At 43.1% G+C, this 18,358-nt stretch overlaps 1 protein-coding gene across 4 annotated transcripts in view; it reads left to right on the top strand.

Annotated features, from left to right (window-relative positions):
- disp1 (dispatched homolog 1 (Drosophila)) overlaps positions 1-14,721 on the top strand; it is an 89,037-nt gene extending 74,316 nt beyond the window's left edge. For all 4 annotated transcript variants that reach the window (XM_069515528.1, XM_069515527.1, XM_020091884.2 and 1 more), the window contains 8 exons: positions 5,726-5,755; positions 6,218-6,341; positions 6,604-6,731; positions 8,885-8,979; positions 9,282-9,379; positions 9,495-11,084; positions 11,930-12,193; positions 12,325-14,721. In XM_069515528.1, the coding sequence (XP_069371629.1) occupies positions 5,726-5,755; positions 6,218-6,341; positions 6,604-6,731; positions 8,885-8,979; positions 9,282-9,379; positions 9,495-11,084; positions 11,930-12,193; positions 12,325-14,130 (4,135 nt within the window). In that variant the 3' untranslated portion in view covers positions 14,131-14,721. The remainder of the gene's footprint in view (positions 1-5,725; positions 5,756-6,217; positions 6,342-6,603; positions 6,732-8,884; positions 8,980-9,281; positions 9,380-9,494; positions 11,085-11,929; positions 12,194-12,324) is intronic.
- Positions 14,722-18,358: the final 3,637 nt, after the last annotated feature.

Here is an 18,358-nt window from a genome sequence, read left to right as displayed (position 1 = left end):
TGTTATGCTTGCGATCTGTCCAGAGTGAATCCCGCCTCTCGCTAAAACGATTAGTCGTATAGATAATGGATGTTTTTCTGTTTTCTCACATTTTATAGATTAACTAACTGATTGTAAAAAATGAGCTGGGAGCATCAAACGGCATTCATGCCTGAGAAATGACTCAAACATTTGGATTTTCAGACCATACATCCTCTTTGGCAGCTGGACATAAAATCTTTGTGTTTTCATCACATCTTCACATATGGCACATGACACATTTGTACCACAGGAGGCATGTGTTTGATTATGGAAATATATATATGAGAAGCTTGTGGTTTCTCCTCACAGTCACATGCAGCATCTTGACACGGCTGGTGTATGAAAATGTACTCATGTTCATACGTGATGTCGCATGTACACAGTTATCTCTGGTTGCATTTCCCTCCAATGAGAGTGTCCCCAGCTGACCTCCATTTAAACTCTGTGTTTAAACAGCACTGGCCTGATCCAGTGTTTATTGGAGGCCTGTTAGAAATACGATGCCCTGTGAATCACACTGTGTCACTGCTGAAGCTAATGTGTCAGCTCCTCCTGTAACTTATTATCAACACTGCTCCCTGATTCGTGATGCAACTGTGGCCTTAGGTTTTGAGACATTTGATGTAAGATTTCTTTCCTTTATCTTAATCTGTCACATGTTTAAGGTTTTGGGGAGGTGTAGCAAGGCTTTATTTGTGTATATATATATATATATATATATATTTATATGCTCTGTTAATTTAATCTAAATTCATTTTACACCTCATTGGACTCATGCCACTTAAAAGGCCAATACATTTTGTATTGTAGCTACTTTAGCAGACCAGCTCTGGTTACAAGAATACATTTCCCAGGAATTTTCTCTATTTATGTTTCAGAACATTTTTTTAAAAAGAGTTTTAAGCCTGGAACTAGGCCGACCAGGTATGACATGAATCATGACCAAACATCTTTTGATTTGGAGAAAGACAAAAACATGAAATGTGCAACGCTGTGAGAGAAGGAACTACACATCCCTGGAACCATTGTGAATGATTCCTTTACAAGGACTTCCTGTGTGCTTCTTGAATTTAACCTTATTAGTATATTATAGATGTAACTTGTATGTAGGTATACAGCGTCATGCTGAATGATTCGATCACTGCCGATCGTACACTCAACATAATTTTCATGCTTGTGGTAAACATTTGCATGGTAACAATGAGCTCCACCGATAAAACACGTCACTATTACACCTGACATTCAAACTTTAACAGCTCTCATTCTTACATTGGGTTTATCTATTGAGCTGCTTGTTTCACACACCATTAGCTCTGCTGGGGTTTTATCCTTTATCCCTGTGGGTCTATTTAATATTTACAGTGTTATTAATGTGGTCCTGCCGCACACACTGGCTCACTTTGGGGGATTGTTAATATCCCTCTCAGTACTCTGCTTTTGCCACAAGAGACTTTGTGTAAGCACACAAGCACACAGGCCTACTTATCAGGGACAGTGCAGTGTTTTTCTGCCCTAACTAGTCTCATGATGACATTTGGTCGGAAGCGCTGGTAGCCCGGGCCTATTTCACGGCTAGGTCGAGCCTCTAATTGTGTGCAGCGTTCCAGCGAGGCACTGATCAGGGCGAGGCAGGCCCAGCAGCCTGACGCTTGACACTAATTGCTCCTGCTCAGACCTGAAGGCCTTGTTCATGAAATATTTACCCACCCATCTGTTGACAGTTAACCCCCGCCTCGTCTCTGATCCCTCACCCGCACCCCCCCGGAACAGATAGAGACGCTCATGTTCAGTAACACACATGCACGCACACGCATACACACACACAAAAAAGACAAGTATGGTCGCGTTTATTTGCATCACAGAAGATATCTACATCAATATCTTATGTTCACTAAAAATATCACACACTGCTACTACACTGTGTGTGTATAATAATCCCACCCCCGTATCCCTCATTAATAATCTTCTCTCACACACATCTGTTTGCACACATATCCTTATATCCTATACTTCATTTTTTACATGTCACACCCAATAAACCTGCCATTAGTTCCATGAGCTAAGTCTATTAAAGTTCTGGTCACAAGGTTTGTGTCAGTTCAGATTGAACAATGAAAATCAGGTTAACCAAAACACTAAAGAGTGAATAAACAGAAAAGATTCAAGCAGATGCTGTTTTGAAAATAATGTGGCAATACAAAAAAAATTGTGATCGGGCCAAACACCTACAGCTACAGGTTTTTTTCTTTTTTCTGTAAGAATTTCACAAACTTCTTCTTTAGAGAATCTGGTCCTGAGTGTGTAGCCCTCAGATTTTTGAATCGGGTTGTCTTGTACAGCTAAAGACTTAAACATGCTTCATTAAAGCGCTTGTTATATTGAGACAGGGTCTCAGGGAGTATTCACACCTGTTACATTGTTTAACATGGTTTCACATTGTAATTTAGGGAGGTAACCACAGTTAAGTTTGATCCGAACTGAGACCACCAACTCTAACTTCATATTGTCATTTTGTTCCTATACAAACAAGTACAGTGTGAAACTGTGAGAGGAGCCCCCCTGTGTTAGATTCATCAAGTATGCCCCCTCTCTATTGTTAGGTTTTTCAAGTCTGGCTACTCAAAACAGCTATAAACACTTTTGCCTGTGTTAGAAAATACCAATGTCGAAGCCATTCTCTGGCTCTTTAATGTACTGTGTCACCCCCAAAGATGTCACCACATCTCTCTCACGGTCGCCAGCTTTCACCCAGCACTGCGCAGCTTGTAGGGCCTGTAAGCAGAAGAAACGTACACATGGTTTACTCTCAATCACACTCAGTCCCAAGTGCTTCTCTGTTTCTCTCCTCTGTCAGCCCAGCGCTGAGTGAGCGGCTGGTGGTCTGTGTTTACCTTATTAATTAGCCCAGTGATCCAGAAACACTCTCCCTCTGGTAAATAGAATAACACTGAAAGGTTAGTCAGGGCCCGGAGGAGAGGGTAAAGAAAATAAGAGAGAGGGACGGAGGCGGGGGAAGAAAGAGAGAGAGAGGTAGAGAGACTTGTATAGAGAGAGAGGGAAGGAGTGTGCCAGCATTTTAAGTTTGCTTTTGAGCCGTCATGAGTAGAAGTGATCAGAGTCGGGGAGGAAACCTGACGCAATGGGTTGTCATGTTGCAGAATTTAGAGCCTCTGTGATCATCAGTCAACACCATGTCTCTCTTCTTCAGCCACACTACCACCTGGCCTTTTCTTTACCTCCTTCAGTTATTTTTCAATTGTGGATGCGCTGTAATGGCGAATCCTTTCAATTCTGCTTTTTGTAGACAGCCGACAGATGCAGGCTAAAATAAAAATCTTGAGGAACACAGATTGATCTCAGCTGGATAAATCTTGAATTAATCCCCATAATTGCTACAAAAAGAACACCTGAGTTTTGCGAGGAACACGATAAAATATTACTGTTAACTGGACGAATTCTTTATCAATCTCATCTGTCGTTTTAAGAGTCTGGGCCCTAATGGTGGGCTCAGGTATGCTACGCATCTTTCCAGTTGGCTGAAGTGGATGCAAATGGGAGCAGCGCAGACCAAAATTCAAAACAGACCTTTAGTAGACAAATAGATATGCCTGAGAGCACTGTTATGAATCCATTCCAACTATTTCCAATAACTCGGCTCCTCCATTTCGGGCCACATCACTGTCCTGAGGTTCAAGGCCATACATGGAAAGCCGAGAGAGAGTGCAGTGAAAAGAATGACATTACAGCCTTACAGAGTTTTCCCCTGGTTACTAGTTCAAAGAGGGGCGGAGAAAATCTGGTTTTGATTTAGCATTGTTGGTTTAAACCAGGTTAAAGGTCACTTTTAAAGTCTGCCTAACAGAAAAACTCATGAATAATTTATTGTGTTGTAGCATGGAGACTAGCATTCTAGTCTCCCAAAGCTAGAATCCCAAAAAAGCATAATTAAATAACTTGTGTTTTTCCCATATGTATCCAGATGTCCCCTGTGTGTGTGTGTTTGCGGGTGGGTTGTTTGTCTGTGTGTGTGTGCACTTGTATTTTAAGACCGTGCTCTAAAGTGGTGCCACTTGACATCTGGCTGTCATGTTAATGTGTCCAGTGAAATTTAAAAGGGATTTACTCCCTCCTTCCCCATGGAGTGAAATTCCTTGCCAATAGCTTGAGTTAATTTGCGCTTTCCCATTACCACTAATTACAGCATTCCGAAGATTTTACTCTAACGGCAAAACAGGCTAAAATACGACAACAACCTTTTTTGCCTCTCGGGCCACACTGCTTAAATCACAGTTGCAAACATCTTGAGTGCCCGATTGTCCCGATTGGCTGTGGCAGAAAGCGACCTCGGAGCTCACTTCCTGGTCCTTGGTGCCATTTGAAGGGATAAATTAAGGCCACTTTCTTTATAGTAGGGATGTAAATTCAGACTGTGATGTCATTTTAGCATTTGATTAAGTCCATTAAAGCTGAACATTTATCTTATATAAATTTGGTTTGTCTAAAATATTATTTCAAGGAGTAGTCCATCTACTCTGCCACCTCTGCTCTGTGTCTGTGGTGGAGTCTGGTCATTATTGATATCCCTCAAACCTCTGCCACTGGAAATGCCCACAATGAGCATCGGTGCATAGGATATCCAACTTAGAATCGTTTTTGCCTCTTGTGATAAATTCAGTCACTAGATATGAAAAATAGCCACTCTGATTATAAAATTAAATATATGGTGTTTGCCATCTGTTCATTTCCCGAAATCTTCTGTATTGTAAATGTTTGCCCTTTGAAAAACTTTTACTTTTAGTAGTGAGTCGAGCAGATTTAAGGATATCTCAGTATCTCCTGAATTTTTGACCTTCCTCCTCCTCACATACACCAGTGTCTCCCCCTTTAGCCTGTATCATTTATCTCCCGCAGCCCTGCTGTGATCACATGGCCATATCTGATTCTCCTACTTCCTCTCCTCCCCTCCTCTTCACCTCCACCCGGCCTGTCGGCTGCTCACAGCATACCGGACGCTACTGCATCGCTCCCAGGAGGAGCTAACGAGAAGTCCAGATAGATGTTAAGCAGCTGAAGGCTTTGTGTGTGTGTGCGTGTGCGCATATGTGCATGAGAGAGTACGTTCCTGTACTTATACCATTTTAAGCATTGGGCATTTTTGGAAAGTGAGGACATTTTTGAAGGTGAATTCTTGGTTTTACTACGGTTTTAGGGTTCGAATTATATTTAGGTTAGGCATTTAGTTTGGATGGTTAAGGTAAGGGGCTAGGGAATGCATTATGCCAATGAGTGTCCTCACTAAGATAGTCCAATCTGTGAATTCAGTCAGAAATCCTTTAGGATCATTTTCAGCCAGGCAGGAATTTCTGGACCCAATCAATCAGTGTAAATGTTTATGTCTTGCGTATGTCTTGAGTTGTCTGCCGCTGGCAAATGTATATTAGAAACAGGAGTCAAATTTTCTGTCACATCTTAAAATAATTTTGAAAATGAGCAAAGAGTATTATGGTGAGTTTACTGAAAAGGTTTTGACAGCCGCATCAGTTTTTAATGTCTTCAGTGATCGAGGACAAAAAGTTGTTTGCTGCAGACAGCAGATCATGAAGAGAAGATCTTGCTGAGAAATCTCAGAAAGTCTGTTTTGGATTGGCTATTGCTTTGACTCAAAAACATAAACCTGATTTATCTCCCTCTTTTTGTTTTTTAGCCCTGCAAGGCCCTTTCGATTCCCCAAAAGGTAAGACCTGCCAAAAATGGTTCTCCTTTGTTGATGTTCTGGATTGCAAAGAACTCTCCTCCTCCTCCTCCCTTTATTCCTGACATCCATCCATCACTGCTCCTGTGGAGCTATCATTCCTTAGTAGTGAGTCATGAGAGTTATCGATGGGAGTCTCTTTGTACCTGGCCTTTGTTAACCAGGGGCCTAGATCTCCTCATCCCTTCATTATGCAAAAGTAAATGGTGCTGCCTCCACTTTAATCAAGGAGACATGTTTGATAGATTAAAGCTTCTCCAGGGTTTTGGGTTACAAAATCACAAATATGTTGAGACCTGAGACTTCCTTTAATTCTAACAATATAGTTAAACAAAAGGCAAAAAATAGATGGAATAAGCTATATGTCATATTTTACATCTTCTTTTCTTCTTACTGCCTTGTCATCAGTGTGTTGACTAACTCCAAGTCTCCTCTTTGTACCAGCTATGCTGAGCTGATAGCCGATTGGCCGGTGGTGGTGCTGGGGGTGTGCACAGTGCTCATTGTGGTGTGCGCCCTAGTGGGCGTCCTGGTTCCTGACCTCCCTGATTTCTCTGACCCACTGCTGGTGAGTAAAGTCCTACAGTGCTCTCCTTTCTGTGTAATCGAGCATCCTGCAACACAGAGCTTCCATTTAACTAGCCTCATCCCAAAGATGTAATATTGACAAGTCAGTACAGAAGAAAGTGCTGCTGTTGCAGGAGCCATGTATTATTACCTCCCTGGGTAGTACATGCAAACGTGAAATCACAGTATTCAATGTAAGATATTGCAGTGTAATGAATTAATTCTCTTTTAAACACCTTGTGTCCTTCTCTGTCTTTCCAAAGGGTTTTGAGCCACGGGGAACAGCCATTGGCCAGCGACTGGTCACTTGGAACAACATGGTGAAGAACACAGGCTACAAAGCCACACTGGCCAACTACCCCTTCAAATATGCTGACGAGCAGGCCAAAAAGTAACTTCATACACATCTATCACATTACCCACACAACTAGAGAAGAGCAACTGTTGTTGTTGAATTCAGGAAATTCAAAATAATGTTCTGTTTATCAATTGAAGGGTTTTGTTCCAAAAGTGAGATAAAAAAAAAAAATCAAGCTACTTAAGACTAGTCTCTTACTACCAACTTAGAATGTCAGTTCTTCTACAGAGGACTTGTGGACCAGGGTGGGAGACAGGGTTTGCGGGGGAGGAGAGTGTGAGAAGGATGAGAGGGGAGGAGGGGGCCAGAGGAGTTGAAGGATGCTGTTGACAGACACACTGAAAAGTCTGAATCCCCTCCTGAAAGAAAAGGGGCGCGATGTAGAGATCTGTCCATCTGCAGGGTCGTCCTATGTCCTGTCAGGGGGAGTCTGTTCACTAATCAAGGGACCCTTCCCTCTGTCCTTCACTCTGTCATCTCTCTGTCTGTCTCTGTCTGTCCTTCTTTTGTTTCTGTCTATCTCTCCCTCTATTGTTTTTCTGTCTGTCCCTTTGTCATCCCTCTGTCTGTCCTTCTGTTGTTTCTGTCTGTCTCTCCCTCTATTGTCTTTCTGTCTGTCCCTTTGTCGTCTCTCTGTCTGTCTGTCCCTTTGTCGTCTCTCTGTCTGTCTCTCCCTCTGTCATCTTTCTGGCCGTCTCTTTGTCTTTCTCTGTATGACTGTTCATGCTCAGTTTCAAATAATAACTCAGAACTGATATTTTAATAAATAAATACACATGAACACAATCTTTATTTAAACCAGAATATATATATATATATATATTTATTTATTTTGTGTATCTGAGCTGAGACTGAATCAATTCATCACCTACACTATTATGGCGTTGCAGTATGAATGACATTGACGTGAGGTCACATTGTTCTGAATCAGATTTTCTATCCACATGGCTAAGATTAGAAATTCTAAAAATGCGGCTCCACTCTGCTGATTAAAAAATTGATCCTTTCAGCAGCAGCCTGGGTCTTCTCGTCTCTTGTCTCCTGCCGTCTTTGTCTTCCTCTCGGCCTCGCTCCACATGTCTGTCTGCAGATGTAATTGTGTACTTATATGTGTACGGTGTACCAGAGGCCTCTACTGCTGTCAGCAAGCTTCCCCCTGCCTCATCCCCTTTATCTGTCAACCACTCAGTCTCTCTCTCTGACAGTCACCTGATTGCTCTGCCTTTCCTGTTTGTAGCTCAGGATGTGCCCAAAAAAATGTGCATGCACACACACACACACACAAACACAGAGGCAGAGCCATAATCCTCAGTTGAAATACGCACACACACAAAACAAAGCACTATTTGGCTGCAGTATTATTCTTGCAAGATCAGATATCTTACACACACACACACACACAATCTAGGCCTCCTTGCTCAATCAGAGCCACCATTATGATTATTATAATAATGAGAGGAGGATCCCAGAACTGTTGAGAATCATTTATCTGATTTTGGAGATAAAAGCAATTACTGCTGCTTATTTCATCACCGAGCTTCAAATCCCCTTCCTTCATTTTGTCTCATGCTGAGTTTTGCAGCCTTGGACATATCAGCATCTCTGTCCACTGTTTGCATGAGTTCATAAATGACCAAACGGGCTTGGGTTGGGAATAATCGGATGCTTAGGTCTTTTTTACCCTGTTGTAGGGGGTATTTTCATCTCTAAATATATACAAGCACACACATCCAAACTTGATGAACACTGGATGCTGGAGAGAATTAACGAGTATCAGAGGACGAGAATGACTGCACACCAGTGAAGGCTTCCATGAACTTATTTTTTTAACCTCCCAGGGAGGTAACGTTTCGGGCACAGGCCCCTCCTCAGGTCTGAACTGGTGTGCAGACGTTTTCCTCATCTGATTTTTGGATTTTCACCTCAAGCCTTTTTAACATTGTATAGTTTATGATCATTTATCTGAAATATACTCCAACAATGTAACAAAGAACAGTAAAGCTCAAAGAACAAAACATTTATTGTTAACCTAAATTTTGCTTTGGAAGGACTCAAGGTCCCAAACTCTTACTGGTATTTTAATTAGATGGTAAACTGAAGATTATTTTTCCAACAACTTCTTCAATGTTTATATCAAAATATACATCTAAGTAATGTTTGCATTGCCACACTTTGCTGTCTTGCAGTCACCAGGAGCCCAGGTGGCCAGAGGACCACTTTGACAGAGAAAAACGACAAGCAGAGTGGGACTTCAGTAAAGAGTTTTTCTGTGATGTGCCAGGTATGTTTCTTAAATACAGCAGCATAGTCCAAACCAGGTTACAGAGCATTGTGTTTCAAAAAGCTTAGAAAGCAAATTTAACAAGTTATATTTATTATTGGTATTGTTAGTAAGTGAGTTCATAAATATTTTTAAAGACTACTGACAGGACAGAGGCACATCAGGGGCCCATCACATTCTAGTGGCTGTTCCCCAGCCAATAAGACAGTTTCCCTCTTATTGGACATGTACTTTGGAAATAAGGGAAGTCACCAAAAAATGTCTTTGTCCTTGAAGTAATAAAACTTTTTTTTCTAATGCAGGTGACAGTTACTCTCGATTGGTGTTCGCATCAGCTGAGGGGAAGAACCTGTGGAGTATTCAGGCTATCAAATCAATGTGCAACCTGGACAACACAAGGGTAAGTACATGAAACAGCACAAACCTGAGTGATGCAGAAAAAAACATCATTCATTTCAATTTTTCTTTTAATCCACTATTTTTTTTAAATTTTTTATTGTTTGTCTCGATCTCAGGTACGTTCTCACCGGGACTATTGGAGTCTTTGTCAGCGCACCAATGACGCCTCCTGTTGCCCCAGCTGGACGCTTGGTAACTACATTGCCGTCCTCACCAACAGGTCGTCCTGCCAGAAGATCACTGAGCGCGACGTATCGCACACGCTCAAGATCCTCCGCTCGTGCGCCAAGTACTACCACAATGGCACCTTGGCCCCCGACTGCTGGGACATGGCCCTGCGGCGAAAAGACCAGCTGAAGTGCGCCAGTGTTCCCCGGAAGTGCACCAAGTACAATGCCGTCTACCAAATCCTTCACTTCCTGGTGGACAAGGACTTCCTCAGTCCCAAGAGCTTAGAGTATCCTCCGCCCGTGCTCAAGTACAGCATGCTGTTCTCCCCCACAGAGAAGGGAGAGTCCATGATGAACATTTACCTAGACAATTTTGAGAACTGGAACTCGTCAGATGGCGTCACCACGGTCACAGGGATCGAGTTTGGCATCAAACACGACCTCTTTCAGGACTACCTCCTCACAGACACAGTCTACCCTGCAATAGCCATAGTGATCGTCCTGCTCGTCATGTGTGTGTACACACGCTCAGTTTTCATTACACTAATGACAATAATTGCCATCATCAGCTCGCTGATCGTGTCTTACTTTCTTTACCGAATGGTCTTCAACTTTGAGTTCTTCCCCTTCATGAACCTCACGGCTCTCATCATCCTGGTAGGCATCGGTGCAGACGACGCCTTTGTGCTTTGTGATGTGTGGAACTACACCAAGTTTGACAAACCCCATGCTGAGCTGGCAGAGACGGTCAGTGTGACCCTGCAACATGCTGCCCTCTCTATGTTCGTCACCAGCTTCACCACTGCTGCAGCATTTTATGCCAACTATGTCAGCAACATCACGGCCATTCGCTGTTTTGGTGTCTACGCTGGGACTGCCATTTTGGTCAACTACATCCTCATGGTGACATGGCTCCCAGCTGTGGTGGTGCTACATGAGCGCTACCTGCCCAACATGTTCTCCTGCTCCAAGCCTCCGCACCAGCAAAGAGGTTACTGCACCCGCACATTCTGGGCAGGAATCTGCCAGAAGGCCAACAAATGCCTGTTCACTGTCTCTGAGGCATCCAGGATCTTTTTCGAGAAGGTGCTGCCCTGCATTGTCATCAAGCTGCGTTACCTCTGGCTCTTCTGGTTCCTCGGCATCACAGTGGGCGGGGCCTACGTAGTCTGCGTCAACCCAAAGATGAAGCTTCCCTCTCTGGAGCTGGCAGAGTTTCAGGTGTTCCGATCTTCGCATCCGTTTGAGCGCTACGACGCAGAGTACAAGAAGCTCTTCATGTTCGAGAGGGTTCACCATGGCGAGGACCTTCACATGCCAATAACCATCATCTGGGGGGTGACCCCTGTGGATAATGGAGACCCCCTGAACCCCAAAAACAAGGGAAAGCTGATGCTGGATAACAGCTTCAACATTTCCAGTCCAGCGTCTCAGCTGTGGATCCTCAGCTTCTGCCAGAGGCTGAGGAACCAGAGTTTTGTCTTTCAGTCAGAGGAGCAGGACTTTACCAGCTGCTTCATTGAGACATTCAAACAGGTCAGTGCTGCATGTGCACTAAATATCCATGAGTATTAAAGTAGTTAGTGCAGTGCCAGTTCTAAACCTGGCTGTTCTCTTGTCCTGTCTTAAAGTTCTGGAGCTATTTCAGAATTATTCCTTTCCATCAGTTAGTCCTCCTCAAACAGTTCAACAATATAATGTCACTTTTTATTGTTTGTGTGCTGGACGTTGTGTGCAAAGCTTTTTATAAACAGTTTATGGAGCATAGTGAAGTTAGAAAACTTTCTGTTCACCCTACCTGGTTTATCTGGAATAATGATTTTACAGTCAATGTTTTCTTTATAATTAAACTGAATTTTCTTTTTTTTACTATTCACTTGTGTGGTATATATATATACGTTTGGATGATTTACTGAACTGCTCAAATTTTTCATACATTGCCTATTGGCTATTTCAGAGGTCTGTTTAGCAGTTGACAAAAACTTCAGGACCAAGCTGTCAACTTTTCAAAATAAAAGCCCTGTAATTCAGCTTGATATGCAGCAGTACAGCAATGAAATTAATGTTGTGCTTTTACTTAGTAGACAAATTATTTAGGAGGAAGTGATTCAATAAATGTTACCATGATGGAGATCAGCACCTGACAATGTCTGTGTCAGTCCGATATGGTGAAATATAAATATCTAATCATATAATATTATTACTATTTTTATCTAAAAATGATCCGGAGACGAATTTGAAAATTGTGGAAGTAGTCAGTATATGGTGTTAATATGAGTGGACATTGAGGGGCATTTTCACAGACTCTACCCCAGTGTAAAGCAAATTTTCTGATATTTTTAAAATGTGTGTCAGTGGAAATAATAAACTTTTCTTTACAGTGGATGGAGAACCAGGACTGCACTGAGGGCTCTGTCTACCCCTGCTGCAGTCAGTCCACCTTCCCCTACAGGTCTGACGTCTTTGAGTTGTGCATCAAGAGAGCCATCATGGAGCTGGACCGGAGCACTAACTACCATCTGGACAGCAAGACCCCTGGGCCTCGATTTGATATCAATGACACCATCAGAGCCATAGTGTTGGAGTTCAAGAGTACCTATCTCTTCACACTGGCCTATGAGAAGATGTACCAGTTCTACCTCGAGGTAGGGCCCATAGAAGTCTATATTTCATGTTCAATCATCTGCACACACACTCTCTGACTTAGTTCATTTTTGGTTTGACTTGTTCAGTAAATACATGATGAGTTTTCAGACTTGAATGCTTTGTGGTTTAGGTGGATGCCTGGATCACAGAGGAGCTACGCTTCGCCCCTGCAGGCCTGAGTCACGGCTGGTTTATTAGCAACCTGGAGTTTTATGACCTGCAGGACAGCCTCTCAGACGGCACCCTGGTTGCCATGGCGCTGTCAGTGGCTGTGGCTTTCAGTGTCATGCTCCTGACCACCTGGAATGTCATCATCAGTCTATATGCCATCCTGTCGATTGCTGGCACCATATTTGTCACAGTGGGCTCCCTGGTGCTTCTGGGCTGGGAGCTGAACGTCTTGGAGTCTGTGACCATTTCAGTGGCAGTGGGGCTGTCGGTGGACTTTGCGGTTCACTACGGCGTGGCCTACCGCCTCGCTCCAGAGCCCGACCGTGAGGGTAAGGTGATTTTCTCCCTCAGCCGCATGGGCTCTGCAATTGCCATGGCTGCACTGACCACCTTTGTGGCTGGGGCCATGATGATGCCCTCAACCGTGTTAGCCTACACCCAGCTCGGCACGTTCATGATGCTGATCATGTGCATCAGCTGGGCCTTTGCTACCTTCTCCTTTCAGTGCATGTGCCGCTGCCTGGGACCCCAGGGCACCTGTGGGCAGATACCCCTGCCCAAAAAGATGCAGTGTCAGGCCTTCTCTGAGTCATTATCCACAAACCCCACAGCTCAAGGGAAAGGCTCTGGCCAGGCCAAGTACCAGCTGGACAGCAGAGATGGGCAGGTGGAGCATTATGAGTTGGAGCCACTGGCGTCCAGTCAGAAAACTGAAGACAAACCTCAAGAGGAGCATGAGGTCTGTACTCAGCTTTATAATGGAGTCCCGCCACACCACCACACAACCCCTTATTCACACATTCATTATAAATGCAAAACTGAGTCTGGGAGAGCTGGGCCCGAGAACGGGTTTGTAGCCACACTGAGCACACCTTCCAGGTGCCAGTATCCTCAAAACTCTCCCTGCACCTGTGGGGACCCCACTACTCCTCACCCATCGCAGCAGTTGACTCCTCCATCCTGCGCTCAGCCTCCCCAGGACTCTACTTCCTGTCCTCCCACCCCTCAGCTCTTTCCTCACTCAGGAAACACACCATGCAAGCAAAACACTTCTATCTTACCTGCAAATGTGGACCCAGTGTATACACACATCGAGTGCCGCATGCACTATATACACTGTCACCCCACCCACTTCCACCACTGTTCCCAGGGAAGAGTGGCCCCCAGACAAGGACCTGTGCACAGCTGCCATCTCAGGAAGTACTGCATCCACGCTGCCAACCTGCAGGCTGGTTCAGCCAGAGAACAGAGGTCCGCATGCCCACCCTCTGGCTCAGACTCTGCCGGACACGACGAATATCAGAGACCTGAGATTAGTCAGTCAAGTCTTGACAGTAGCCAAAATACCAGCGACAAAGCCCCAACGCAACCTCACACTCAGTGCCCCTCCCCCTCACTGGACTCATCGCACACAGCCTGTCATGAAAGACAGAAGACGAAGGACAGAGTGCATTGTTGTGGTGATAACCACGTATCCACCACGACCGCAGACACAACAACGCAATCGGATGCTTGTTGTCAAATCCCTGGCAACCAGGAGAAGCTTGAAAATATTCCCGTCACACGGGAGCAAGGTGTCAAAAAGTGCAAGCGGAGCTCCAAGAGTGAGCGGGCGTCCTCTGCCTCTCCAAAGAAGCTCTACTGTTTTAACAGGACGTTGAAAGTGAAGTGCAATTCAGCTTCAGAGTTTAACGTGCCAAAAAGTGAAACCAGCGTGCCTCCTATCGCAATAAACACGAATCCCTCATCTGAGAGCTTATGTTGATGACAAGCGGATATTTTGATCCAACTCGATCCAGAACAAATGGTTTATGTCCAGAAAAAGAAACAACTCACTCAGTGTGTCTGTGCAATGAAACAGTGTTCGGGATGTGTTTGCTGATCAAGTGCCTCAATGTGTTTTATCAAACAGCACGGACCCACGAAACATACGTCTGTTTACATTCTTCTTTTTGTACTCACCTGTTCTTCACATGACAGATGTTGTGCTTGATCTTACATTGAAACACACAGCATCGATATAAAGCTATATCACGGCGGGAAATAATGTTCATTTTGTCTTCACAAAGACAACTCCATTTAAGTGTTCAGTGTACAGCAGCCATTTGCACCGACAGGAAATCGTACAGTAAATGTTGTGATATTGTGTAATTATAGATATATACGTTGTCAGATCCGATCGCACCAACTTCAACAAAAAATGTGCCACATTTTACAAGTTGATAAAAAAAGTCATTGCCGGACACTTTTTGTATTTTGTGGGAGCTAGTGTTAAATTATCTGTGTTGTGTTCAAGTCTCCACATGCCTCAGATAAAAGATGTACTTTATGATTAAAATGTCTTTTTTTATCACGATTGTCCTGCCGCCTGCTGTTGTCTGCTCTTTCTGTATTGTCGACACACACACGGACACAAAACACACAGACCCAGGCCGTAAAATAAGATGAGGCTCATTTCAAAGCAGGAGTATCCTTAATCATAACAGTGTACACCCGTTTCATTGTCTCATAACTGCTGGCGCCTCCAGTGATATCTGTTACATCTGGCCTGAGGTCAGTGACTGGATTTAAACGGGTCTGCCTGCTCTCTGGGCTCATGTCGGCTTCATTTACACAAGACTAATGGATCATATTTTATTACTGGTTGTGATACAGATCTCATCTTCTCAAGCCTGTGAGTCAGAGAACATCATCAGGGCTCCTACTCAGGAACTGTTGACGTTTGTAAATGGGTTTGGGAATTTCCCTAAAAAAAAAAAAATGGTTAAATGTATTTTTGGAAAAGTTTAATAGATTGTTACAGAGAAAGCTTCTGTGTTTTAAGGCTCATTCAAAGTGTAAAGTAAAGTAAGGTGGTCAGCAATGGTTCAGTTTTTTAAATGAGTTGTGTAACATTAGAACAAATCCTGCTGAGTGCCTGTTTTCACATTAAAATAAACCTTTTTCATTTCCAAATGAGATACTAGTCATCGACATATTAATATACTTCTCTGTTTTATCAAAAATACTAATACTGTATTACTCCATGAATGAATAAATACCGTGGAATGCCACAGGAATAGCAATCATCTGGAAGACAATCAGCTAGAATGTCAGTCAAGCTCATATGTCCACAAAGGCCCATCACCTGCACCAAATTTCACACATTCAGTTCCCAAAATATGATTACATTCATTTTTTTTATTAAGCTCTCAGCATATCATTTTAAGAATTTAAAAAAAGCCCTGTCTCACAATGTAATCTTTTAGGTTTGGCTAACCTCTCTAGTTATAGAGAAGGATTTAGGTAAGATGAGGCAGTCTTATTCATAAAGCACCTTTCATATACAGAGGTAGATTCAAGGTGCTCTACAGGGACATTAGGAACACCACAGAGACAAAATAAAACAAAGAAAACCAGTCAAATCTAGAAGCACGGCTTAAAAGAAAGTTTCAAGCAAAATAAAAGTTTACAAAAGGGAAGCAGTCAAAAGATTGAAAGAGGTAAAAAGATAAATCTGCAGAAGGAAACAAGGAATAAAACAGAACCAGCGATCCCGCAGGGGTCCCGCAGGGGTATATTGGACTAACATGTCTGCTATGTATTTGGAAGCAGCTTTATTCAGAGATTTAAAACTGAGCAGTAAAACTTTAAAATCAGTCCAGTGGCTTCCTGACAGCCAGTGTTGAGATTCAAGAACAGGAGTGATGAGTTGTTGCCTGATTGTCATTTTATGATGGTAAATGAAAAGAGTGAAATTAAATTGTGCCTGAAAAGTGTTCGAATAATGAAAACATTACTATTATTACCAATTATATTCATTATTATTATTATTCCTATTATTATACTGATAATGTAAGGCGAATATTTCTCCTTATCACAGATGTGTGCAAGAGTTTGAACAAACTGTTTACAAAACAAACTTTTTTGTATAATAAAGTAGGATAGTCAGTATGAAGTTAAGAATACCATTGCTGAACCAGCACCAACAACAGACAAGTACATTTAACTGGTTATCTGTCATTAACTTGAATGTTAGCGACAGTAAATAAATGACTGTATGATTTTTTTTTCGTAATATACGCTCTCCCCCAAGTGCAACTGGAGGAAGTCATTTGCTCAGCAGCCACTCAATGGTTGCAAATGTTCATTTTCTGTCTTTCCACACAAAGCTGCGAGTGTCCCTGATTGAGCTGTCTGTGTAGTCGACTGACAGATGTAGACATAACATCGCTCCTTTTTCATTCCTCTGTTCCTTCTCCTGACCCCGTCACTTTCCCCTTTTCTTTTCTGTTACCAAACCCCTTCTAACAAGTGCAGAAAACACCTGTTTCCTCAGAGGTCACCTGGGAAAAGAAGCAGCCGTCCTCCCTGATCGTCTTTCTGTCCCCTGTCCGTCCTCCGCTGTGGAATGCGAAGGCCGACCTGCTCCCACTGTAAGTTTCTGGTGAGCTCCTCACTGGGTTCAGGCTGTTTTTGTCGTGGATGGTGGAACAAATATACACACACACAAACACACACACACACACACACACACACACATCAAGTTTGAGTTAGTCATCTCTGTTTTCTTCATCTTCTTCAGGCTTCAGATCAAAGTCAAGTAGCCAGTTGCTCCATTGATCCCACATTTCTCTGTTTGTCTCTTGAACCTCACACTAATCTTCTGACTATATCAAGGCCTGCTTTGAATTCTCTAATGTGGAGTTTCATCCTGCACAAACACTCCTCACACTGAGGGGGATTTCTGTGGAAACATAATTAACCCATCAGAAGGCATTAGTTTTAACACGATCTGCTGCTTTCAACCACAAGTCTGGCTCAGAGCTGCAGTTGAAAAATGGGGAGATGTTGCACCAAAGGCTCAGTCCAGGCCGATGGTGCCGGAGAAGGGAGGAAAAGTACCATGGTGCTTCTGCTGCTACATCCCACTAATGCCCGTCACAGCCCGTAATCCAAAAAACAAACTGCCACAAACAAACAAGTCGTATAAAGTCATTACATAAGAAAGCCACCCACACTGGGCTCGCTTGATGCTTCTGTGTGGAAGGAAAGATTTTATTTTGGCTCGTACAGCTCCGGCTTGTTGTCCCTCGGCCGGGTCGCCGCAGTGAAGATGAGCCCGCTTCCCTCAGACGATCCGTCCTCAGGCTTGCGTGAGCATCCCTGTAATTATATTTACTTAAACAGAGGTCAAATATTAACTATGGCCGTGGGGCAGGGTTTATTACATTTCCCTTCAAGGGAGAATCTCAGAAGCATGTGTGTCTGTTCTAAGTATATTCCGCAGGCCTGAAATAACTGTGAAGAGGCCGCCGAGCTGGAGAGCTTGTTTACAAGGTAAACATTTGCTTCCACTTTTCAAATTAGATTTTGGTGGAGCTGCTGCACGGGGCCAGATTCACGGGCCAGAGTTTTTCTTCTTTCTTTGTAAATCGGTGGAGGAGATTAGTTTGTCTTTTTTTAAATCCATTTATTCTTTTCTCACCTCTGCTCATTAATTTCCATTCTAAAAATAAACAGTGCTCCTCATTAGTTTTTGATTTCCCCCCACTTTTTTTTATAACCTCAGTGTATTTGCTGTTATTGCTGTGAACTAGCAGCATGGCTTTAGAGCTGGACCAATATCCATTGACCCAAACTAAAATATCTTGTTTCAATATGAAATTCTGTAGAGACATGTATTTTCCTCATTTACTTTGATGATTCCCTGATTGTCCCTGATTGTTCCTGTAGCAACACAAGATTGGGATTTGTGGTTTTTAGCGAAATGTCTCATCAACTATTGAGTCGATTTCTTAGAGAAGACATTCTTCTTCCCCTCAGGGGGAATTGTAGAAAAAAATGAATTGACTGTCAAGTGGATTCTTGAGTAACACATAATTAACCTTTATAAACATGAGCCACAACTGTATCACTGTGTATGTGAAGCAATATCACTATGAAATCAACCCGACCCAATGATTTTTCTAAATAACACCCATGCAGAAACTTTTTGAGGCCCTCAGGTTTCA

The sequence above is a fragment of the Paralichthys olivaceus genome, chromosome 19 (assembly GCF_024713975.1).
Source record: "Paralichthys olivaceus isolate ysfri-2021 chromosome 19, ASM2471397v2, whole genome shotgun sequence".
NCBI lineage: Eukaryota > Metazoa > Chordata > Actinopteri > Pleuronectiformes > Paralichthyidae > Paralichthys > Paralichthys olivaceus.
This window is presented reverse-complemented; position numbering and strand designations above follow the sequence as displayed.